The sequence below is a fragment of the Sceloporus occidentalis genome, unplaced genomic scaffold, assembly GCF_023333645.1.
Source record: "Sceloporus occidentalis isolate IW3139 unplaced genomic scaffold, rSceOcc1.0.p SCAF_2, whole genome shotgun sequence".
In the NCBI taxonomy this organism is placed as follows: domain Eukaryota; kingdom Metazoa; phylum Chordata; class Lepidosauria; order Squamata; family Phrynosomatidae; genus Sceloporus; species Sceloporus occidentalis.
The window spans coordinates 123,047,743-123,073,163 of record NW_028316982.1 but is presented as its reverse complement, the minus strand read 5'-3'; the positions used below and the strand labels follow the sequence as shown (position 1 = coordinate 123,073,163).

At 39.9% G+C, this 25,421-nt stretch overlaps 1 protein-coding gene and 1 long non-coding RNA gene across 2 annotated transcripts in view; one reads left to right on the top strand and one right to left on the bottom strand.

The window, feature by feature from the left end:
- Positions 1–1,718: 1,718 nt before the first annotated feature.
- Positions 1,719–12,687, bottom strand: LOC149318964 (uncharacterized). Its single transcript, XR_016280115.1, has 4 exons — positions 11,144–12,687; positions 3,738–3,791; positions 2,939–2,986; positions 1,719–2,264 (listed from the first exon to the last, which is right to left on the bottom strand). It is a non-coding gene; the product is annotated as an uncharacterized LOC149318964 (long non-coding RNA).
- A 167-nt stretch (positions 12,688–12,854) lies between these two features.
- Positions 12,855–25,421, top strand: part of TM9SF3 (transmembrane 9 superfamily member 3) — a 44,964-nt gene continuing 32,397 nt past the window's right edge. Inside the window, exons 1-2 of the mRNA XM_089510821.1 lie at positions 12,855–13,038; positions 19,622–19,817. Of these exons, the coding sequence (XP_089366947.1) occupies positions 12,952–13,038; positions 19,622–19,817 (283 nt within the window). The 5' untranslated portion in view covers positions 12,855–12,951. The remainder of the gene's footprint in view (positions 13,039–19,621; positions 19,818–25,421) is intronic.

The following is a 25,421-nucleotide window of genomic DNA, read 5'->3' as shown; positions in this document are numbered from 1 at the left end:
AAATATTTGAGAAAAAGAAAAGAAAAAGAATGGCAACTTGTGAGGGAAATAAAAAGAAAAGAATTCCCAGGCTCACACAGTATATATACACATACACCCAACTTTTTCCAGGCAAAGCATTCTCTGAAGGTGCCAGCTACAGATGCTTGTGAAACGTCAGGAAGAAACTTTTCCGGAACATGGCCACATAGCCCGAAAAAACCACAAAAAACTACTTCTGTTGTTGACTTTTAATGCCTTGCATGGGTTGCCCCTCCTTATTTATCAGACCTTCTTTCTCCTCACCTTCCCACTTGTACCCTCCATTCTTGTAGTCAAAATCTGCTGTCCCAGCCTAGGATTTTTCTCTACCCTGTCCCAGATTCGTCCCTTTTCACTTGCTGCCCCTCACTCCTGGAACCTCCTGAATGCTCGGCAAATGAATTAATTTGATTCACAAGATTACATTTAAATGCCAAAAACACACTGGCCAGTGTACCATACATATTACCAGATGAATTATCTCTTTCTTCCCCCTTTTAGGAAATTCATAGTAAAGGGATTATTTTCATTGCCCATAAAAGGCAAGACTACAGTTGTCAGCTTTATATTTCTGGGATATCGAAAGAAACGGTGCTTACTCTGCATGTTCTATCCTAAGTATCATCTTGAGCCTTGCACATGAGATCCAGAATTTTTACTCTAGCTCTGATTAAAAGCAAAAATGGCAGTTTCAGGGTGACGTCAGACTCCATAGCTAACAACTTGACTGATTCCATTGACATTATGTTAGCGCTGCAGCAAATTTGGATAAAGAATTTTATAAATCCCTAAATGTTTTATGCAGACAATTGGTATATTCAGACTTTCACAGAAAATAAGACAGAAGAAGTAAAGTGTGGTTTAGCAGAACTACATTTCTGCTTTTTCTAGTAGACTGAAGCACTCATTATTTTACAATGCATAATCTATGCCTATACTTCTTTAGCTAAATAATAAGCTGATGAACAGCTTACATGCACCCCTAGTTACAGTGTTTTCCTATTAGGTCTAAAGTGCTGTGGCAAAGGGGTACATTAATTATTTCATGTAACTTAATATAATTGTGTAAACCCAAAATTAGGCTTTGATTGGCACTTTAAATGTTTCTGTTAAGAAATGGAAGCTGTAATCTCGATGGCCACTTGTGTTTTCAATGTGAAGTGTTAAGCAAGCTCTCTCCCAAACACATTTCCTGGATAGCAATGGCATTTGTAAGGACTAGTGTTCTTTATCTTTCCTTATGACTTGTTCATTGCCTGTCACTAATACTTGATCTTGTTGTATTGTCACCTAAATACTGATGCTGGTACTAATAGAAATTAATATTCATATTACTTTTGGTCCTTTTTTTTGCTGTTGCTGTTACTGCTCTTTTAAATTGCTCTCCTTTGAAAAGCACCGTTACAAGTTTGAGTTGGTTTCCCCCTTTAAGGGAAATGACAGCCAACATGTTTATTAAAATAATAATAATAATAATAATAATAATAATTTCTTCCCTTATTCTAGTGTGTCTTTGGCAATTTTTAAATTAACTCTGAAGAGTTTATCTACATCCCTACTTAGCTCACATTCTGATGTCTCTATGAATCTTGCAAATTGTGACATTATGCTCTTGTATAAGTTTTCTTTTTTAAAAAAATAATTTTTATTAAGGTTTCAACATTTAAAAACAAATAAAGAAAACTATTTACATCCAATGCTTATAACATTTAACAGATCACATCATACAAACCTTATCGTCCAGTACTTCCTAACCATCAGTCCATTTCTGCTTATTTAAACATAAAACCATCCTTGCTTAATATCTTTCAAATACAACTCAAAGTTATTAATTGTGTACATGTTTATCACCCTCTGATATCCTGCCCAGCCATAATCCTTGGCTGCATCGCAGAAGGAAGCTCCACCTTAAAGGTAAATTATGATGGCCTTGGGGCTTGCGTATCGAATTGTCTCTTAATTTGACTTTCTAAATCATCAAATTAATATCAACGAAAATAGTAGGGAAAGGGCATAAATCATCTACAATATTCCTACTCCCACTACTGCATTTCCCCCCCCCCCCCATTCTTTTTGAAGAAAATTAATAACAACAATCCAGTCTTCTTTGTAAGTGTTTGGTGTTTCATTATGGAGAGCTCTTGACAGTTTATCCATTTCCATCATGTCGAGAAGTTTGTGGATCCAGTCTTCTTTATGAGGAATCGATTTGGATTTCCAAGTACGTGCATAAATTATTCTTGCTGCCGACAACATATAGAAAATGATTTTACCATATCTCTTTTCCAAACTTAAATCTATTATATAAGTTTTCTTATGGACCCGACAGATGAGTATCCAGTCCCTTTTTAAAGACCTCCAAAGAAGGAGACTCCACCACTCTCCAAGGGAGTGTGTTCCACTGTCAAACAGCTCTTACAGGAAATTCCTCCTAATGTTGAGCTGAAATCTCTTTTCTTGTAGTGGGAGCTCCTCCGCCACGCATCCGCTCACTTTGAATTAGCGAACGGCACTCTTTATCTTTACACCTTTCCATCTACTACACTATTATTACCATATTCAATACGGTTTAGGGGCATAAAACCCTTGTGAATATGGGAAAACCACAAATAACAAAAACACAATGTTTTTACCTGAGAAGACACCTCTCAGGACCTCTCTAGATCTTCCAGTGCAACTCTGTGGTCAAGGTCCAACAGACACTCACCATAGAACTGCACTGGAGGAGCTACAAATGCCTAGTAGAATATTCTCTCTGGGAACCTCTAGGTCTTTCATTGCAACTTCAAATTAAAGTAGACCATAGAGTTGCACTGGAGGACCTAGATATTCCTAGAAAAAACATATTAATCAAATTCAGGAATAATCAAAACCGTACATATCAAAGCTGCAGATACGGAGGGATGAGTGTACTTACTTTGCAGCTCGCGTAGTATGGCTTGTAAAACACAATTTGTTTTGAGATCTGTAAAAGAAATGGTAAATTCATAGAATCACAGAGTTGGAAGAGGCCACAAGGGCCATCCAGTGCAAAACTACCGACTCATCAAGAGGAGACTGATCTTCCCAAGGGCAAAAAAGATTCCTTCCCTGAGCCTTCCCCAGCTAGTGATGAGGTGCCTTTCCCATCTGAATTTATGAGAGTGCTTTCATTTGAAGAATGGTCATAAACCTGCAACGGTTAGACCCAATCCTTCTTCTGTTAAAAAATTCTATTCCCTCCCTCAAACCATGATGTCCAAACTACATATTCCTATTGTGGCCGCTCCAGTGTCGTCTCTTGTTACATCTGCCGTCTATTCTAAAGATGGAGAAGATTCCCTTAAATTGCTAGAGGACAAAAGGGCTGACTCTGCCCTCAAAAGGTCCTTTGAGGCATCTTCCATTGCTATCAGGGCCGCCGCCTCTACTTCTGATTTAACCAGGAATGCTCACCTCTGGGCCAGGGACCTCCTATTACAGGTGCCTGGGGGAAATACCAGGCTACGCCAAGGAATTAATGAATTATTAAAGGTTTGATTCCTCCCTCAGTGTCATTCAGTTTAGTGCCGGTGCCCAGGCAGCTTCTATCCCTGTCAGAAGACATTTTTGGCTAAAAAACCGGCAGGTAGATTCTAGATCTCAACAAAATTTAACTTTGGCTCCCTTTGGGGGTGTCAAGCTCTGCCTTCACCAGTGGAAAAAAGACATATACATTGAGCTTTGAGTGCATGTACTTTCTGACTCATTTGAGTTGCTGTCTTGTTCATCTTGTACATGGTTCTTGAAACCTGTAAAAAAAGAAATGGTAACTTCATAAATTCTGCTTACTGTATATACTCAACTATAAGTCAATTAACCTTTGCCCCCTAATAGCCTCCAGAATCCTGGGTAGTAGACTTATGCAAGGGGCAATAGGTCTTTCACCAAGCTTCTCCACAGCTCGGCTACCTCCGTAAGGGGCAGCCCAGTTGGGGAGAGCCGCCCTGGAGTCTCTCCTTCGCTGGGCTGCCTCCACAGAGGAAGCCCAGCAAGGGACAGGCTTCCCAGGGTGGGTGTGTTCGCCCAGGAGACCTCTCCTTCACTGGGCTCCCTCCACAGAGGAAGCCCAATGAGAGACAGGCTTCCCAGGGCGTGTGTGGATATGGCTACAGATATATAGAAAAGCTATATTACATAGAGCGAACGGCTTGGTTTTTTTGTTTTCTTGCTTGACCAGATAATATAAAAAGCAAATGTCAAAAGGTCAGCATGTAGACATGTGCTGTGTGCTATGGAATTCTGGGAAGTGTAATTTACTGACACCATTCTAACCGCCATGACTCCATGCTACGGAATTCTGGGAAGCGTAGTCTGTTGAGGGACCGTTTGACACCATTCTAACTGCTATGACTCCATGCAGTGGAATTCTGGGAAGTATAATTTACTGAGCCACGGTTTGACACCATTCTAACCGCCATGACTCTATGCTATGGAATTCTGGGAAGCGTAGTCTGTTGAGGGACCGTTTGACACCATTCTAACTGCTATGACTCCATGCAGTGGAATTCTGGGAAGTATAATTTACTGAGCCACAGTTTGACACCATTCTAACCGCCATGACTCTATGCTATGGAATTCTGGGAAGCGTAGTCTGTTGAGGGACCGCTTGACACCATTCTAACTGCTATGACTCCATGCAGTGGAATTCTGGGAAGTATAATTTACTGAGCCACGGTTTGACACCATTCTAACCGCCATGACTCTATGCTATGGAATTCTGGGAAGTGTAGTCTGTTGAGGGACCGTTTGACACCATTCTTTTTTTTTTTTTAATAAATTTATTGATGCTTTACATTCATACAAAAAACATAATATACATACCTACATACATACCTACATACATACATATAAAATCATCTCTTCCCATTTCCACCTCCACATTTCCTATTTTCCTATCCTTCTATCTTCTCTCTCCTACTAAACCTTCCTTCTTCTCAATCCACAACCTTCTAACCACACGAGTCACTACAAATCTATCCTTCTCATTCACTTCCACTTCCAGCTAACCCCCTTCTTCTCCAATCAATCTTAACCTATCTTAACCTACTCTCCTCTCTTCTCCTTCCTTCACATACTCTCACCTTCTTCACATACAGATATCTTTCCTTTCTCCCCTCATTCACTCGACTTCCCTCTCCTCCAAATGCTGGTGATTATTTTCTTATCTTATCTGTAACTTTCTTTTATCTTATCAGTTGCACCTCCGTTTACGTTTTCAAATTTTATTTTCAACCTTATGAAGCGTGGAGATTGAGCAATCTTAGTACTGCATTTGCAACTTGATTAAATCCATTGTCCCTTCAATGATACCGATTCCTGTAATGATTGAATTGTATATATGGAGAAACAAAAAAATAAAAATGAAAATGAAAATAGAAAATAGGAACTATTATATACATCAACTACTCGCTTTCTCATATAGTCCATATTTTCTCTAAATATATTAATACTTTTTCCCATGTATGATTAACCTCATTCATATCTTCTCCCCTTATCATACAAGTTAGCTTGTCCATCCCCACAGCTTCATATAGACTCAGCAACCATTCATTTCTATCAGGGATTTCATCTGTCTTCCATTTTTTTGCTAGGGATATTCTTGCCAAGGTAATTGCGTAATACAGTATTTTACCAAATTTCCTTTCCATAGTTTCATTAAACATATTCAGTAGATACATTTCTGGCGACTTTTGTATGGTACAGTTTAGGATATCTGCTAGTGTCCTGTTCACCATATCCCAATATTTTTGAATTACCTTGCAAGACCACCAGCAGTGGAAGAAAGTGCCCTCCTCCTTCTTACATTTCCAACATGTTGGGGAGCTGTTCTTGTAGATTTTTGAGATTCTATCAGGTGTTAAATACCAACGAAAATACATTTTATAGAGGTTTTCTTTCAGCTTTTGCGAGGCCGAAAATTTAGAAGTGTTTCGCCATATTTTCTCCCATTTATCCAATTCTATATTGTGGCCTAGGTTTCTTGCCCATACTACCATCGTATCTTTAACCACCTCTGTTTTCATTTTCTCTTGCAACAATAATTTGTACAGTTTCCCAATTGTTCCTTTCATATATGATGCTATAATCTTAAAGATTGGGTGCTCTTTATCTTTTTTTATGAAATCCAATTGTCTTTCTATCCTCCCTCCATCTTTCTCTAATCTGCCTATACGGAAACCAGTTAATTTCATATCCCTCTCTCACCAGTTCCTCTTGAGACTTTAAGTTGGCCTCCTCCCCTTGCCACTTTAATAAATTCTCATATGTCAACCACTTTTCTTCTTGGATCATCTCTCTCCTCTGGAAAGCCTCTTGTGGCGAGACCCAGCTTGGCAGTTTTGTCATAATTCGTTTTTTATATTTTTTCCAGACATCTAATATGGCTTTCCTAATATAGTGGTTATTAAAGATTTTATTAATTTTGTCTTTTCCATAAACTAAATAGGCATGCCAGCCATATCGTAGTCCTTCACCTTCTACTGCCAGTAACCTGTTGTCTCTCATAGTTAACCATTCTCTTAACCAAAATAAGCAGCACGAGTCATAGTATAATTCCAAATGTGGCAGTCCTAACCCTCCTCTCTCTCTGGAATCTTGTAGGTATTTTAGACGAACTCGGGGTTTTTTTCCTTCCCATAAAAAAGACGTTAGTTCTTTATTCCATTTTCTAAATGTGTTTCTAGAAATTGAAATTGGGATCATTTGAAAATAAAAGAGTAATTTGGGGAGTATCGTCATTTTAATAGCCGAGATTTTCCCCAAAAGGGATAGATTAAGTCTGTTCCATCTCCTTAAATCTTTTTTAATTCCCTCCCAACATAATTTATAATTATTATCAAACAAATCTATATTTTTGTTAGTAAGCCTAATTCCCAAATATTTTATTACTTTTTGCGTGTTTATACCAGCACGAGAGCTTAGTTCCTCCTCTTCCGTTTTGGGTAGGTTTTTAGTCAAAAAGAGAGATTTTTCTTTATTCAATTTACACCCAGTCATATCACCAAATTCTTCTATCTTACTCATTAACAAATCTATGCTAGAAATTGGGTTGTCCAAGATTATCGCAAGATCATCCGCATAAGCTCTAACTTTGTATTTATGATTTTTAACATGTAATCCTTTAATATTAGTTTCTCTTTTGATATTTTTTAATAATATTTCAATTGTCAACACAAATAACAGAGGAGACAGAGGGCAACCTTGTCTAGTGCCTCTTTCAATTTGAAAATTCTGGGTTTTTAAACCATTTACGCATACCCATGCAGACTGCATTTTATAAATCTCTTTTATCCATAAAGCAAAATTATTTCCTAATTCCAGTTTATCGATAATTTAGTACATAAATTCCCAGCTTATTGTATCGAACGCTTTTTCAAAATCCGCAAATAATATAGCTAATTTCCTATCCCCGTGTTGTTTATAATATTCTAATATGTCCAATATAATTCTCACATTATCCCCCATTACTCTTCCCGATAGAAAGCCTCTCTGATCTACATCGATCCATTCCTGCATACAATGTTTTAATCTTTTCGCCAAGATATTAGAAAAAAGCTTATAATCTAGATTAAGTAGAGAAATGGGTCTAAAATTCTTGGGGTTCGATAAATCTTTGCCTTCTTTAGGAATGACAACGATATTTGCTTCCGTCCATGAGGGGGGGATTCCTTCTTTCAGAACCGCATTCATTGTCGTTCTTAAGGGGCTAACCAATTCCTCTGCAAAGATTTTATAAAATTTAGCCGTAAACCCATCAGGGCCCGGAGCTTTTCCATCTTTACAGTTTTTTATGGCCTCTAACACCTCTTCATCCGTAATCTCTTCGTTTAAGTTCCTCAGTTGCAAATCTGATGGTTTATAAAGTTCAAATTCCTTCAAATATTCCCTAATCTTAGCCAATTGTGTAGGTTGTTTTCTATATAATTCTTTATAATAATCCTGGAATACCTCTTGAATTTTATCTCCCCGTACCGTGACTCCCTCTTGATTTTTTATCTCTGTTATAGTGGCCTTAAGTTTCTTCTCCTTCAATTTCATAGCCAGAAGTCTCCCTATTTTATTCGAGTGTTTGAATTCCCTTTGTTTTACCTTGGTTAAATCTTTCCCCATCTCTACTGTGTTTTCCAAATCTATTTGTCCCTGTAAGATCTCAATTTCCTCAATTATGTTTCTATTGGCTGGGTTCATTTGCAAGCTTTTTTCTCTCTCTTCTAGCTTTTTTGTTAAGTGTAATATCTTTTCACGTTTTTTCCGATTTAATATTGAGCCTTGTTGGATTAAATGACCCCTAAAAACCGCCTTACTCACTTCCCATATCATTATGATCTTCATTTCCCCTTGGGTGTTTTCTTGAAAATAATGAGTTATAACCTTTTTGAGGCTTGCAACTATCTTTTTGTCTAATAACATCTCATCCTTAAGTTTCCAAGAGTAACAACCTCCCCCGTTTTTCTTCAATTCTATAATGACTGCATTATGATCCGATATCGTTCTTGGGAGCGTCCCTACCTTACATATGTAATTACTTAGAGACTTGGAGAGGAAAACCATGTCAATTCTAGAAAGAGAATGATGTCTCTCTGAATAGAAAGTGTATTCCTGTTTATCTCTGTATATATGTCTCCACCCATCACATAAATTCATGTTTTTCATCATGTTAAAGAAAGCTCTGGGCAATTTTCCTTGGTTTTCGTCAATTTTTTTTGTAGATTTCCGGTCAATTTTGGGGTCTATCACCGCGTTGAAGTCTCCCATTATTATTACATTCATGTGCTCATAATCTGAAATTAGTTTATCAATTTTTTTGTAAAATCTACCTTTGTTAGTCTGGGGGCCGTAAATTCCTATTACTAAAATTGTTTCTTTATCAAAGTTTATAGTTATTCCTACAAAATGACCTTCCTTGTCATTAAATATTTCTTTTGGGTTCATGTGCTCCTTAACATATAATACCACTCCTTTTTTCCTATTTATAGTTGCCGAAATGAATTCTTTCCCAAGTTTGGGGGAGTATAAAAATTGTTTATCCTTCATCTTAATTCGTGTCTCCTGTAGACAGATCAGGTCATAATTGTTTTTATGCAGGGCGTGAAAAACCTTTTTCCGTTTAGTAGGGGAGTTCATACCTTTCACGTTCCAAGTAATTAACTTCATTTTCCTTTAAATCTTAGTTCAGTTAGGAAGAGAAAAAGGATCCAATAAGTTTCAAAAGCTTATTTATTAAAAAAAAAAGAAAAATTGTTATTAGATCAGTACGTTTAATTTGTTCCAAAGAATAGGTCTCCACTCAGATCTTCGTTTCGTCCTACGTTAAGCTCTTCCTCGTCCTTTGACGCCTCCTCCTCCTTCGATGCTCCTTCTTCTGTCTGTGGTTCTTCTTCGTCCAGGGTTTCTTCTCCATTTCCGTCTTCTCTCAGATTTGTTCCTTTCCCCATCTCCTCTGTTTCAGTCCTGTATTTCTCCCAGAACTCACGTGCTTTCTCAACCATCGGTAGATTGAACCTCTTTTGCTTCCATAGCACCGTGAGGCCATCCAGCTCTGCCCATCTGTAGGGAATTCGATGTTTCTTTAACAAATCTGTTAAAAATTTGTATTCCTTCCTCCGTTTCAAAATCTTTGGAGGGATGTCTTTATAGATATGGGCCTCTTGTCCTTGTATCACCAATCTTGTTTTGTGATTTCTCTGTAGCATAGTATCTTTTATTCTTTTTCGTACCCAATAGATCACAATGTCCCTGGGCAATTTTTTCTCTTTCGCTACTTTTGAGTTCAATCTCTACATCCGATCAATCTCCCAATTCATTTGTTGTACCGGGATGTTCACATATTTCGCTAGTATTGGAGTTAAGAATTCATAAAGATCTTCATTTGGCTGCTCAGGAACCCCTCTAAGCTTTAAGCATAGCTCTCTCATTTTCAATTGCAGTCTCAGAGAAATTTCTTGTTCCTCTATCTGAGTATTTGACAAGGTCTCTACTTTCTTCTCCAATTTCTTTGTGGCTATCTCTAATTTTTCCATTTTCCCTGTAATTTTTGTAACATCCTTATTAATTTTGTCCAAATCCTGTCTGATTAGTTTAGTTTCCAATTTTAATTCTGAGGACATTCCTTCCCTTGAGTCCCTTATCTCCTGCTGGAGCTCTCTTTGTGAGTTTTTGATTGCTTCCATCAATTGGTTAAATTGATCAATGTTTTTTGTGTTTGTTTCCATGGAGTTTCTTCTTTGAGTTTGACTTGCTGCTTTGGCTGCCATCTTTCTAGTTAGCATTAATTGTTCAAGAGTTCAGGTACTCAATTTTTCCCTTATATCTCAATGAATTCTACTTGTCTGCTTTAAGAAAAGTATCTTATACTTTTTTTTTCTTCAAAAGTACAAATATTTCAAATATGTGCTTATATTACTCTTACTCTTATATTCCTATAACTTCCTATATAATTTTGCACTTAAGTCAGTCTCTTATTATGTCAGCTTTCAGATGTTTTGTAAATTTGCAGTTAGTAGAGTTAAGCAGCAGATGTCTCTAAAAGGAGAAAACAAGAGCAAAAGAAGGAGGAGGTTGAGAGAGAGAGAGAAAAAAAAAGGCAGCTGCGTTATGTAAAGCTTGTTATCTCCTTATCATATGTTAGTTGGCCTTGAATTAATGGCACCCGTCAACAGCTGCCTCAAATTTAGCCCAGAACAGCAGCAATAACAATGTAACAAGAAGGAGGGCAATTATAACTCCAAAATATTCTCTTAACAAAAGAGACTGTATAGTAACTTCAGCCTTGTGGCTCACTGACTTCTGAAGAACCAGCCGTCTTAGCAAAACACTAATGTAGCAAGCACCTCTCTCAATAAGCCTAATTGTTACAGAGTATTTGTTTCAACACCTAAACTCACAATCTCTTGATTTCAAATTAAACTCTTACCCAATAATAAGGTACTCCTACTATATAGATACTTTATAGCTCACTTCTTTATATTATTTCAGTATTTTAACATTCATCCAGAACTTATATCACCTTATACCTTTTACCAATTACAGAAGGAGCAAGAGAAGATCTTTACTTTCTCCTTTAAGTGATACTAATGAGGGGCTAAGTTAAATATATATTCACCAGAGACAGCAATCCAAGTCCCTAAAAAAGGGAAGCAGTAAAGAGAAAAAGTCACCAAAGTCCAAGCAACTCAGCGTCCTTTCAATCCTCTTCTTCCAATCTTCCCAACTCTTAACCCAACAGAAGAGAGGACATCTCTGTAGAAAAACAAATTGTCCCAAGCCCCAGTTCAGCGCCAAAGAGAGAGGTAAGCCAGAAGACTCCAATGGGAAATCACAGCTAGGTTCCTACTTCTCCCCGGGCATGCAAATAGTAAAGTTTCCGCAGCCTCAGATTGCCCTAATGATAGCGGGGCCGATGCTTCAAGGAGTCAAATTCCCTAAGAGTGGAAAAAATAAAAAGGGGACTTCTGGGGCTCTGGGAAGAGCTAAAGTCTCCAACCGCCCTCTTAATCCGTTTTCTTCTCTAAGCTCTCCCCCCCCCCTTAGGTTCTTCTCTTGCTCTGACTCCTCTGACAACGTCCAGATCTTCTCTTATCCCGGCTATCCAGCTGCAAAGAGTTTCTCCCTTTAAGCCTCCAGGTCTTGGTATCCTTAATCCAATGTTCTATCCCAAAAGCGGCAGACCTCATTGCCCAATCCCCTTAGGTGTTCTTACTCATTAATTGTCCGCGGTGGTCTTAAACGGAAAGCCCAGCCCCAGCATTCGAAAGTGGCTGCTTAAAACCAAGCTGCATAAAAATCTTCTTTAAGAATGCAGAAGCGGCGGCGGGTCTGGTGCCGAAAAAAAACGGCTGCCTTTTGCGGACGTGGCTTTCTCCACCTCTTCTCCCGATCCTCGCGTCTCACCCCAGCTCTCTCTCTCTCTCCTCTCTCCGCTGGGGTGGAACTGGATAGAAATGTCGGGAAAATCGGGGTCTGAAGTGTATAGGCGAGACCCTCTGTTTCTCCTCAACTTCGGAGGTTATATCCTGGCCGCAGATATCACTTGCAGCCGGACTAGCCCCCGCAATTGGCAAGCACCCCAGGGAGCCAAGCCTTGGAGGTGCTTAACGACCCGCCATGCCACCGGAAGAACCAGTTTTTATTTTCCGTTTGACACCATTCTAACCGCTATGACTCCATGCAGTGGAATTCTGGGAAGTATAATTTACTGACACCATTCTAGCCACCATGAATCTATGCTATGGAATTCTGGGAAGTGTAATCTGTTGAGGAACCGTTTGACACCATTCTAACCGCCATGACTCCATGCTACGGAATTCTGGGAAGTGTAATTTGTTAAGGCACAGTTTTGACGCCGTTTTAACCACCACAGCTCCATGCTACTGAACTCTGGGAAGCGTAACCTGCTGTGGAACACTTATGACCCCATTCTAACTGCCATGACCCTGTTCTTTTTAATTGTGGGAAGTGTAATTTGTTGAGGAACACACCTGACACAATTTCAACCGCCACGGCTCTGTGTTATTGAAGTCTGGGAAGTGTAGTTTGCCTAAGCACCAGAAGGGAGTGCCTCAACAAAGGACGCTTCTCAGAACTCCATAGCATAGAGCCATGATGGGAATTAAAGGCAGTGCCTGAGGTGGATAGACCGACCGTTGGGGCTGGCCCCGCCCACTGCTTGGAAACCGCCGCCTCAGATGATCATTAACGCCTCCCTCCCTCCCTCCTCCTGCCGTGTGACGTCATTCCCTCGCGCAGCAAAGGCAGCAGCGCTCCCCTCCTTTTCGCGTTTGGGCGTCTTCTTCTTTTTGGCCGCCGCCGGCCGCCGTAGGTTAGCGGTTGTTCCGGCGTGCGCCCGGATGACGTGGCGGGAACGGCGGAAGCGGCGGCGCCTTCTCCTCCTTTTCTTCGGCGGAGACGGGGATGGCGCCGGCGGGCTTCCTGTGGTGCCTGGCTGCGGCGGCGGGCCTCTTGGTGCTGCGCGCCCGGGCCGACGAGCACGAGCACACGGTGAGCCTCCCTCGTATAGGCCTCCTCCTGCTCCCACTTGGGGAAGGCCCCTCCCTGGCTGGGCCTCGCTGGCTTCCTCCTCCTCCTCCTCCTCCGTCGGCAGTGAAGAGGGCCAAGGGATGATGAGCCCTCCCGGAACCGAGGCCAGGCAGGGCGACTCACTGGCCCAACGCTGCGCCCGCCTCTTCGCTCCCCATAAAACCAGGCGCCAGAGAGAGAGAGAGAGAGAGCTTGGGGCTCCTTTGAGACTCATTGAGAGAAAGAAGTCGGCAGCAGGAGCTTTCCTTCAGTCTACCTCCTCATCAGATGCATTTGCATATAATAATAATGATGATGATGATGATAGTAATGTAAAGAGAGATCGTGCAGCACCTTTGAGACTCACTGAGAGAAAGAAGTTGGCAGCAGGAGCTTTGCTAGACTTCGGTCTACTTCCTCAGATGCATTTGCATATAATGATGATGATAAAGCAGAGAGGGATCTTGGGGCACTTTTGGGACTCACTGAAAGAAGGAAGTCGGCAGCAAGAGCTTTGCTAGACTTCGGTCTGCTTCCTCAGATGCAGTTGGAGCTGACGGAATTTGGACCAAATGCATCTGAGGAAGTAGACTGAAGACCATGAAAGCTCCTGCTGCCAATTTGTTTCAGTTTAGTCTCAAAGGTCAGAGACTCAGAGTATAAGATCTCTCTCTATATATATATTTCGCACAAGACCCCCCATGACTGTGGAAGAACCGCAAATAACAACACAACGTTTTTACCTGAGAGGACACCTCTCTAGGAATCTCTAGGTCCTCCAGAGCAACTCTGTGGTCAACATCTGACAGACACTGACCATAGAACTGCGCTGGAGGAGCTACAAAGGCCTAGTGGAGTACTCTCTCTAGGAATCTCTAGGTCTTTCAGTGCAACTTTTAGTTAAAGCTGACCATAGAGTTGCATTGGAGGACTTGGATATTCCTAGAGAGAACGTATTAATCAGATCTGTGAATAATCAAATATTGAAGCTGCAAATATGGAGGGATGAGTGTAATGATAATGTAGAGAGAGAGATCTTGTAGGCCCTTTGAGACAAGACAGAAAGAAAGAAGTTGGCAGCAGGAGTTTTCCCTAGGCTTAAGCCTCCTTCCTTAGATGCAGTCTAGGGCCTGTTACAGACTGCCAAAATAAAGCTGCTTGGGGTCTCTTTGAAGGTATGCTGTTTAAATGATGCATGCATCTGAAGAATCTGGAAGCTGCACCAAAGCTGCACTCCAGTGCTTAGGAATGGAGTGTGGCTTTGGCGCAACCTCCGGACTCTTAGGACCCACACATCATTTAAATAGCATACCTCCAAAGAGACCCAAAGCAGCTTTATTCTGGCAGTCTGTAAAAGGCCTAGGAAAGCTCCTGCTGCCAACATCTTTCTTGCGTTAAGTCTCAGAGATGCTATAAGATCTCTCTCTACTACACTATTATTATTGTTATTCTCATGATTATTATATCCATCTGAGGAAGCAGACTTTAGTCTAGGAAAGCTCCTGCTGCCAATTTCTTTCAGTTATGTCTCAAAGGTGCTACAAGGTCTCTCTTTACATTATTATCGTTATTATTATATCCAACTGCATCTGAGGAAATAGATTGAAGTCTAGCAAAGCTCCTGCTGCCAATTTCTTTCTTTCTCTTTAGTCTCTAAGGGGCTACAAGATCTCTCTCTCTCTCTATGTTGTTATTATCATTAGCATTATATCCAATTGCATCTGAGGAAGTAGACTGAAGTCTAGCAGAGCTCCTGCAGCCAACTTCTTTCTCTCAGTGAGTGTCAAAAGGGCGATAAGATCTCTCTACAGACTGATTCCACAGACTGACATGGCTATATCTTTGAATTCTTCCACCATGGTTGCCATAGTTTGTGGTAAGAACTATGCTGCTTACTAGGTGTAAAAAGCTACATCTAGTTAAGTTTGACCAACAAACCAAATCTGCAGAAACAACAGCTATTGTTACAGTGCTTGATATGAAATTTGGAGCCTCTCTCAGTCTGAGTGGCACAGCCTCTTGGCCGCTTTAATATCCCTAAACACAGACTCCAGGGCAGCATTGCGTAGTGGTTTGAGTGCTGGATTACAACTGGAGACTGGGGTTCAAATGGTCATTGTTCTCATTTGCAATACAGCAATCCACATGGGATGTCATCAAGGCATGTGTTAATGTGGCCAGATCTCACTTCTCCATAAATGGGGACATTTAACTGGGCAAATCCACCCCTGGTCATGGCTGAATCCAGGAGTACCCCCAAACAGCAAACCTGCAATTTTAGGGGGAGTATAACCACATCTAATATTGTCTGAATCCTTATTTTCCAGATCTGTCTATTGACTGGTCAGGAGCACCAGTTTCTTTGCCCCCATCCAGCCCATTACAGTTGCCATGCACTGCAGCACAGAAACAGTTTCTTTGGCATTGGATGGAACGGAGTAATATTGCTGGGTATCATCAGCAATAGTGGTGATACCTGATCCCAAAAACGTTGGACAACTTCTCCCAGAAGTGTCATGTATATGTTAAATAACATAGGGAACAAAACAGAACCCTGAGGGACACTGCAGGCAAGTGGTGGAGGAGTCAAGTCAAACAAGAATCTTACAGGAATGGCCCTGCAGGGAAAAATAAAACAGAGCCACTATAAAATGGTACCTCCAAGCCTCGCCCCAGCAATGTGGCCAAGATACGATGATTGATGGTATCAAAAAACTATTAAGAAGTCCAGCAGAACTGACAGGGATTCAACTTTATCCATCCAGTACTTGGAGTAGGCAAGAATCATAGAGTTGGAAGAGACCCTAAGGGCCATCCAGTCCAACCCCATTCTGCCATGCAGGAACTCACAATCAAAGCATCCCCAACAGATGGCTATCCAGCCTCTGCTTAAAGACCTCCAAAGAAGGGGACTCCACCACTCTCAGAAGCACAACAAAGCAAACAAAAACAGCTCTTACTGTCAGGAAGTTCCTCCTAATGTTGAGGTGGAATCTCTTTTCCTGTAGCTTGTGTCCATTGCTCTGGGCCCTACTCTCTGAAGCTGCAGAAAACAAACTTGTTCTACCCACAGCATGACATCCTTTCAAATATTTAAACAGGGCTATCATATCACCTCTTAACCTTCTCTTCTCATGACTAAATATACCCAGCTCCCTAAGCCTCTCCTCATAAGGCATAGTTTCCAGATCTTTTACCATTTTGGTCACCCTCCTTTGGACACACTCCAGCTTCTCAACATCTTTTTTGAACTGTGGTGCCCAGAACTGGACGCAGTATTCCAGGTGGAGCCTGACCAAGGCAGAATAGAGTAGCACTATTACTTCAATCGATCTGGACACTATATGGGTGCATCCTAGAATCGCATTGGCTTTTTTAGTTGCTGCATCACAGTCAACTCATGTTCAACTTATGGTCTACTAGGACTTCTAGATCCCTTTCACATATACTGTTGTAAAGCCAGGTATCCCCCATCCTGTATCTATGCTTTTCATTTTTACTGCCCAGGTGTAGTATCCTACATTTTTCCCTGCTAAAATTCATGTTGTTAGTTTTGGCCCAGCTTTCTAATCTATTAAGGTAATGTTGAATTTTGATCCTGTCCTCTGGAGTATTAGCTGCTCCTCCTAATTTGGTGTCATCTGCAAATTTGATAAGTATATCCCCAATTCTATCATCCAAATCATTGATAAAGATGTTGAATAACACTGGGCCCAGGACAGAGCCCTGTGGGTCACTTCTCTCCAGGATGAAATGGAGCCATTGTTGAGCACCCTTTGGGTTCGGGCAGTCAACCCACAAATCCATGTAACAGTTACCTTGTCTAGCCCACATTTCGCTAGCTTGTTTGCAAGGATATCATGGGACATCTTGTCAAATGCCTTACTGAAATCAAGAAATATGGCACCAACAGTATACCCTTCACCTACCAAGCTGGTAATTTTATCAAAAAAAGAAATAAGATCAGTCTGGCATGACTTGTTTTTGAGAAACCCATTTCTTTTTAAATGCTTACAGACTGTTTCTGTACTGATCTGCTCTAGAATCTTTCCTGGTATTGATGTTAAGCTAACCAAATGGTAGTTGTTTAGTTCCTCTTTTTCCCCCTTTTTGAAAATGGGGACAACATTTGCCCTCCTCTAGTCCACTGGGACTTCGCCTGTGTACAGGAATTCTCAAAGATTATGGCCAGTGGCTCTGAGATTACTTCTGCCAGTTATTTTAATATCCTTGGATGTAGCTCATTTGGCCCTGGAGAGTTGAATTCATTTAGATTAACCAGGTATTCCTGTGCTACCGCTTTACTTATTCTGGGTGCTGCGTTTTCCCTGCTGTGTCAACTGTTCCATTTCCCTCAGGTTAGGCATCCTTTTCCTTTTGTGAGAAAACTGAGGCAAAGAAGTTCTTGAGTAGTTATCACTGTCTCCTCCACACAATGGCCCTACCATTTCCTCCTCCTTCCTTTTGCTACAGACATAATCAAAACCCCTTTTTTATTCTTATCCTCTCTGGCAAGCTTGAGCTCATTCTGCACTTTAGCTTTTCTGACTTTCTCCCCTACATGAGCTAGCTATTTGTTTAAAATTCCTCTTTGTTGGTTCCCCCTTTTCAATATCTTATACATGTCACTTTTAAAACTTACCAGTTGAAAAATATTTAGTTAGACATGAGATACTCACATTTTCCCTTCTCATTGGAACTGTTTGAAACTGTGCCATCAATATCTCCCTTTTGTGAAACTCCTATTCCTCCTGCAGAGGACTAAGCTGTCTCTGTCCCATTACCAGGCCTGATACCAGACTGAAATGGATCTAGATAATTTGTCTCATCTGGGAATCCCTGTAGCTGGGAAGCCATCACACTCTCTAGTAGCTTGCCCAAACACGTAGTGTTGAAGATTGGCCTTCCTTCCTTCCTTCCTTCCTTCCTTCCTTCCTTCCTTCCTTTCATTTTTATGCCGCTTTTCTCCCAGAAAGAGACTCAGCATAGTAGGATCCAGGGAAGGTTTTTTCAGAAGTCTTACAGTAGCCTCCTTCAGGCATGTTGGTACCCTGCCTTGTTGTAAAGTGGCATTCATCGCTCCCCTTATCTACTCAGTCATTACCTGTCTAGCCTGTTTAATAAACCAGGAAGTCCAAGGTCTAGTACACATACAGTGGCTCTTGTTTCTCCAAGGATCCTGTCCACATCCCCAGGCTGTAAAAGGTGAAAAGTATCCATCAAGCAGGGACCAAAGTTACACCCGCTGAACCTGTGTCAACACTTTGTGTGAGGTGGTGGGCAAATTCTTCATAGTGGGGTATTTTTTGGGTTAAATTGTGACTGTTTTAAGTGGTTGGAAAGAAGCTCAGTAATTCTTAGCATTTGTATATCTACTAAAGATGCATAAGAGGACTGAGGTTTCTCCACTGGACAACAGAATGTGCCCTTGTGGAAATTTAACATTGAATGGGTAAAGAATATTAGAAATCAGGAGAAACTGCTGGATCTTCTCTGGCCAATACAAAAATTACAACTAATCTTGGTTAAACTATATTAGGGTAAGCAGCTGAGTGTCCTCTAAGTCATGAGTGGGCAACTTGTAGACCTCCAGCTGTTGGTTGCTTCCCTCACCTTGTCACCATTAGCTCTTCTGACCAGGACTGGTCAGATTTACAGTCTTACAGTGTGTGTGTGTGTGTGTGTGTGTGTGCGCGCGCGCACGCACGCACGCGCGTGCCCTTCAACTTGCATACTGACGTATGGCAACCCTCTGAATTTCATAGTGTTTTCTTAGACAAGGAATACTCAGAGATGGTTTTGCCAGTTTCTTCCTTAGAAATATAGCTTACCTGCTAGAAGAGATTTGCCAGTTATCCTCACTCGAAGCTTTCAAAAAGGCGACAAAAACCTTTCTCTTCCGGCAGGCCTTCCCCGATTGATAATGTCCAGAATCAATTGAATCCCCCTCCTTTTATTGTTTTTCTTATTTGCGGTTTGTTTTTTAATTTTGATGTATTGTTCTGTACTTTTTAACCATGTTTTACTGTTTAATTTTATAGTTGGGAGGGAGGGTTGGGTCGGGGTCTTGTGGGGCTTGTTGTTTTTATTGTACATTGTATTAACTCTGCTGTTACCCGCCTCGATCCTCAAAGAGGAAGAAGCGGGATATAAATAATAATAATAATAATAATAATAATAATTATTATTATTACAGCACCTGGTATTTGTTGGCAGTCTCCCATTCAGGTACTAACAAGGGCTGACCCTGCGTAGCTCCCAAGATCTGACTGGATCTAGTGCATTTAGGGTATTTGCAGCATATGGAGGGCCAGGAATTACCTATCCATGATCTAGATATTTGGACTAATCGCTGAACATTGTCCATGCTTGCTGGGGCTGGTGGACCTTTAGTGTAGAACATCTGGAGGTCATCTCATTGCTACCCCTAGCCATTGCAATTCTATTTACATTTTCCAACTTGTATTTTCACCTTATGTCCCCAGGAGTATCTCTTCCACATTGAGGAATTAACTTATTATTTTAATTCTTTTATTTATTTTTCATTGATTGTTTTTCTTTTCAGTACCAAGATAAAGAAGAAGTTGTTTTATGGATGAATACTGTAGGACCATATCACAATCGCCAGGAGACATACAAATACTTCTCTCTCCCTTTCTGTGGTGGATCAAAGAAAAGCATTGGTCACTACCATGAAACACTGGGAGAGGCGCTTCAAGGAGTTGAACTAGAGTTCAGTGGTTTGGACATTAAATTCAAAGGTAAAAAAATCCCCTGCTGTTGCTAAGGTTTTTTGAATTGTACATTATTTTTCCTGTACTAAAATATTGCTTTGATATTCTTATAGTCAAGTTTACTTACAGCTTTACAATTATTTATTGGTTGCTTTTCTTGCTGTCATATTATTTTCACTTTGACTCCATGAGTATTCAGTTATGGTTAAAAACTCAAGAGCAGGCCAGAGGGTCTCATACCCCAGCATCTCCTGTATTAATTCTCCTGTACCTGCTTTCATTTTAGTGAACACTTACACCAGCATTGAACTTGGGATTGGTTGATGCTGACTGACACTTGTTATTAACCAGTACTATTTATAATGTTAGTCCTATAGGGTTTGAATCTGATTAGCATTTCCTGTGTGATTGAGGCTCATTGAGAAATTTGCAGAGACATAGGAAAGGGCATATAATGCTGTAATGTGATCATTTTTTAATCATGGTAAGTCATGGGAACATTATATCAATTAAAGCTTTTAAGGTTGGCATGTTCTTCCTACCTTCTCTCATGCTACTTGGCAGTGGCCATCTTTGTTACTGAATCAATGGGGAAAAGAAGGCAGCTCAGCATACTACTACCTCCTAGTGTTAGCTGTCTAACCATTCAATTTCATTGTCATTGTTTTCTTTTCAAAGCAGCTGTCATATTCTATCAAGTATAGTGTGTGTACATCACCTGGAATATTGCATTTCCCAGTTGTATGCAGTATTTATTTTTAAAAGTAATAGCAATAAAAAGTACATTTCTACACCACTTATCAGTGCACTTAAGCACTCCCTAAGCGGTTTATAAAGAGTAAGCTAATTGCCCCCAACAATCTGGGTACTCATTTTAGCGACCTCGGAAAGATGCAAGCCTGAGTCGAGCTTGAGCTCTTTCGTTGGTATTGAACTCACAACCTTATGGTTTGTGAGTGAGTGGCTGCAGTACAGGCATTTAACTATGCACCACCAAGGCTATTTAAAAGACTTTAAATAAATATTTGTACATTACAGGTTAGATTCATTTGCTGCTTCTGTGTCAAAACTGCATTACCTTTCATTTTGTGAAAGCCCTTAAACATTAAACTATTACCGGTTGAGTACTCCTTATCCAAAATGTGTGGGACCAGAAGGATTAAAGATTTTTTGTCAGGTTTTTTGAGATCAGTCTCTCTATATTGAATTAAATTAAGAGTGAATAAATATAATTTTTTTACACTGTATAGGACATATTGAACACTCTAAATCAACAGTCACTAATCATACACCTAGTTTATGCATTCTTAGAGATTATAAATTTTGGAATTAATCAGCATAAAATGTCAACTTCAGGTTGCATTATATCAAAGTGATCCAAGTTTTATAAGTTTTTGTTACATAAGATACAGTGTTCTACTGTCGAATAGCTCTCAGCGAACATTTAAAAAGTACCAACTAGGCTGTAGCCATTGTACAAGCAGAGGTATGAGACAAAATATGATGTGTCTCTACTGTTCTTCTGATTGTGTAAATACCTGAGAGACATAGACTAGGTTTATCTATTTTAATAGACCTGGGGTCAGTCACGTAGTTCTGACATCAAGTAAAACTGATAGAACTCAGAAATTATCAGGATCATTTTCAGAAACAAAATGTGTATTTTACGTGTAACCAAAATTTGAGTAATATAAAAGTTGTTCTATGTTAGGTGTAAATGTGGCTGGTAACAATGTGAGAATAGACATTCTAGGATCCTCTAAAACTCCATTCTCTGGCCGAGTGAAGCTCTTTCTCCTAATGCTGTCAAATGCAGCCTCCATTTAAGGTGAAGGAAACGCTTACCGTATGGGAATCCTTTTCTTTCCATCATGTGACGTTATCAGTGATATGATAAGAGTGGTGTTATCAGAAAATATCCAATTCATTCTTCAGATTGCATTTATTTATCTGTTTTTGTTTTGTTTTTTAACCCACCCACTGCAGATAAATTATCCTTGGAATTCATAAAAAGTGCCACCTTCATGCCAATGAGGGGATTAATGGCATTTGCCATATATATTCTGCAGGCTTGCTGGAAGCATCTTAGCTCATGCAGCTTTTGGTGTTTAAATTCAGGCCAGATGCTCTTGCAGCTTTGGCAGAGCTGCTGCTTACAGTTAAGCTAACAGAGTCCCATGCAATTGAGGGCATTACTTTATGATAATATACTTGATTCAGTAACCTTTTGTGTCCAGACTCTGAATGCTTGGAAGCAGGATGAATGTGGGTCCTTCTTCTATATCTGGTAACAGTTTGATACACTTTGTGCTAGTTTCGCTGAATCTTGAAGCTTACGGCTCATACAGTTAAAATAATATTGAAAAATGAAGGCGGTGCTATCCATTCTCAGTTGTTAGTACCAGTTTAAGTAGATGCATTGAATTATTGGAACTTGCACAAATGTTGGTGTACTAACTTCCCATTGATTTCAGCGAGTCTCCTCTAAAGAGTTGGATTTAGATTAATGTCTCCAAGATATTCAAGTAATTGGGGACCCATGGTCTGAAACGCATGGGCCAAATAAAGCGGATTCCAGCTGCTTTGGGATCATGGCATTTACATGATGGACTTACTGCTTTGGGGGTGTGGCGTTTATATGACAACTTCGGAGCAGCTTCCGGCCCCGTTGGAGAATCGAAATTGGTTATTTAGTGTAGACCAGTGCTACTCAACTTGATAATTCCTGGATTGCACCCATCCCTGAGCCATTGGCTGGTGCTTCCTGCTAACTTTCCAGGAAAGAAGAAAGGAATTGTACACAGTGTGCAACATTTAGTGCCTATCCCTTGGGAGAATGGAAAGCAATAATTGCTATCCTTTCCCATCAGATAGCCTGGGAAGCATGGGTGCAGATATTAAAAAATGATGTGGTTTTACTTTCATTAACTAATATTTGGGCAGATTGATCTTTGTAAATGGTCTGAATCCAATTTTGAAATTTCTATCCCAGATCAATTTTAGAAAGAAATTTAAGTATACATTTCCAACCAAACTATATTAAGATTATGAATGGCAGTTGGCATGGGCATTGTTGTGTCTCTTACTATTTATACCTGTATTAGAAATCTTGAGTAATAAATTGCAAATAGAAGATTCTCTCAAAGGCCTATCCATCTGGGGGTCAAAATTACAAACTACATGTCTTTGTGGATGATCTGATTATACCTTTGGAAAATCCTATAGAAAGTATTGGAAGGCTGACTATAATTCTAGAAGAGTTTGGAAATTTGTGAGTTTAAATATTAATAAGGAAACATGTTATAATTACTAAAAATCTAACAAGAAAAGAAGAAATAGAATTGGAGAATTTTGCAAAATACAAAAAAGTTTACTTAATACAGTGCACCCACGTCATACGCGGGCATGCTTTACGCGGCTTTCAGCATACGCTGAAAGCTGCGTGGAGAGGAAGGCCCGGTGCGTCCCATAGGGATGAATGGGGTGTACGCCTGTGGCGCGTGTGCGCCGACGCCGCACTGCAGCGTGCATGAGGCCCATTCATTTAAATGGGCCTTGAGCATAGGCGGTATTTGTTTTACACGGGGGAGACCGGAACGGATTCCCCGCGTAAACAAAGGTACACCGTATTACAAAAAAGGCATATAATAATTTGAGAATAATTATAAGAAAAAATGGTCTCAAATAAGAGAAAATCTTAGAAAATGGAACAAATTGGATTTATCTTTGTTAGGAAGAATTTTGACCATTAAAATGAATGTTCTCCTGAAAATGTTATTTTTATTCCAACATAAGCCTATACAGTTGGCCCTCCATATCAATAGATTCTTTATCCACAGTTTCAAGTATCCACAGCTTGAAAATATTCAAAAATATACAAATTCCAAAAAGCAAACTTTAATTTTGTCTTTTTATGTAAGGGACACCAGTTTACTATGTCACTGAATATATTGGGACTTGCACACCCACAGATTTTGGTATCCACAGGGGATCTTGGAACCAAACCCAATCAGATGCCAAGGGCCCACTTGTAATAGCAAATGGTTTGTTATTCAAAGAATGGCACCAAGAAATCTCAACATTTATATGGGCAGGAAGGAAGCTGAGAATGCAGTGGAAATCAATGCAAGATTAAGGAGGAAAAGGTTTAGGCCTTCCAAATTTGAAATGGTACTAACATACAAGCTGCCTCTTTTGGTTATTAGACTGGATTAATCTTGAAAATGGGAAGCTTTTAAAATTAGAAGGTTTTAACTTGTGTTATGGATGGCACCCGTACGTAAGGTATGGAAAGCATACTATTAATAAAAAATTTAGAAATCATTTTATTTGAAACCCATTATTAAAAACTTGGTTGAGGTACAAAATAAACTTTTATAACATGATACCAACATGGAAAGCTTTTCACAAGAGAGAGAGAGAGAGTTTGATTAAAGGGAAATGGTTAACCTATAAATATTTACTAAAAAGAGAACGGTCAATTTAAGAGGACTTAAGTAAAGAGGGAATAATATGTAACTGGTTTCTCCATCGTCAGTGCTCAAGAAGATTCAAAATAGATAGTAAATTAAAAATAATTGAAGCCGGGGGGGGGGGGTAAAAAACACCCGAATTTGGTGTATTACATCCACGAAAAGGCACGTAATTACTAAATTATACAAAATGTTGAAAAAATTAGACCTGGAAAAGGAAACAATCAAAGAAAATATGGTTAATGTGAAGTCGAAGGCTTTCATGGCCGGCATCGTTTTTTGTGGGTTTTTCGGGCCATGTTCTGTAAGAGTTTCTTCTTGAAGTTTCGCCAGCATCTGTGACTGGCATCTTCAGAGAAGATAGCCTGAAAAAACCACAAAAAACTATAAAAATATGGTTAAGTGGGCCCAAAATTGAGAAGTTGGGAATGAGCTTGGAATCAAAAAGCTAAAAACTTATGGAACATGATACATATTTCTATTTCTAAAATGTTAAATATAGTATTTCCGATGACCCTTGTGTTATATTTGTTAAATATTTTAGGTATTTTGGATACCCAGCAAAAACAATTATTGACAAATAATTGTATATATGATAACGGTGGCATGGTTAACATCTGCTCAAAATTGGAAAACGTACAAAACCCCAGATGAAGTGGGTACTTAAATTAGTTGATATGGCAGAGATTGATATATTAACAAACATTTTAGAAGACAGAACAAACAAAAAAGTTTTTCTAAGATGCGACGTTTTGTATTTTGATACCTAACAGATTTTTTTTTTATTTTGAATAGCAGAAAGGGATACATATTAGCAGAAACAAAGAGGAAGCAAGTTAATGAATCTACAAAATATTTTAAGTCTTTAGTTAAGTTTACGTATGGGGAAAGGAAATATAAGTTATATGAATGCATGGGGATGAACAAATTACAGTTGGCCCTCCTTTTTTGTGAGGGATCTGTTTCAAACCCCCCCCCCGCAAAAACGGAGGCTTGCGCATATTCAAGCCCCATAGGCTTGAATGGGGTGCTCCCCCGTGTGCATGGCCTGGGCACACATGCCATTGAAAATAAACAAAAAAGAAAGAAAAAGATTTCATAGAAAATAGCAGAGGTCACCCCTCCGTGGATATGCAAGTTTTCAGATCTCAGATCCCCG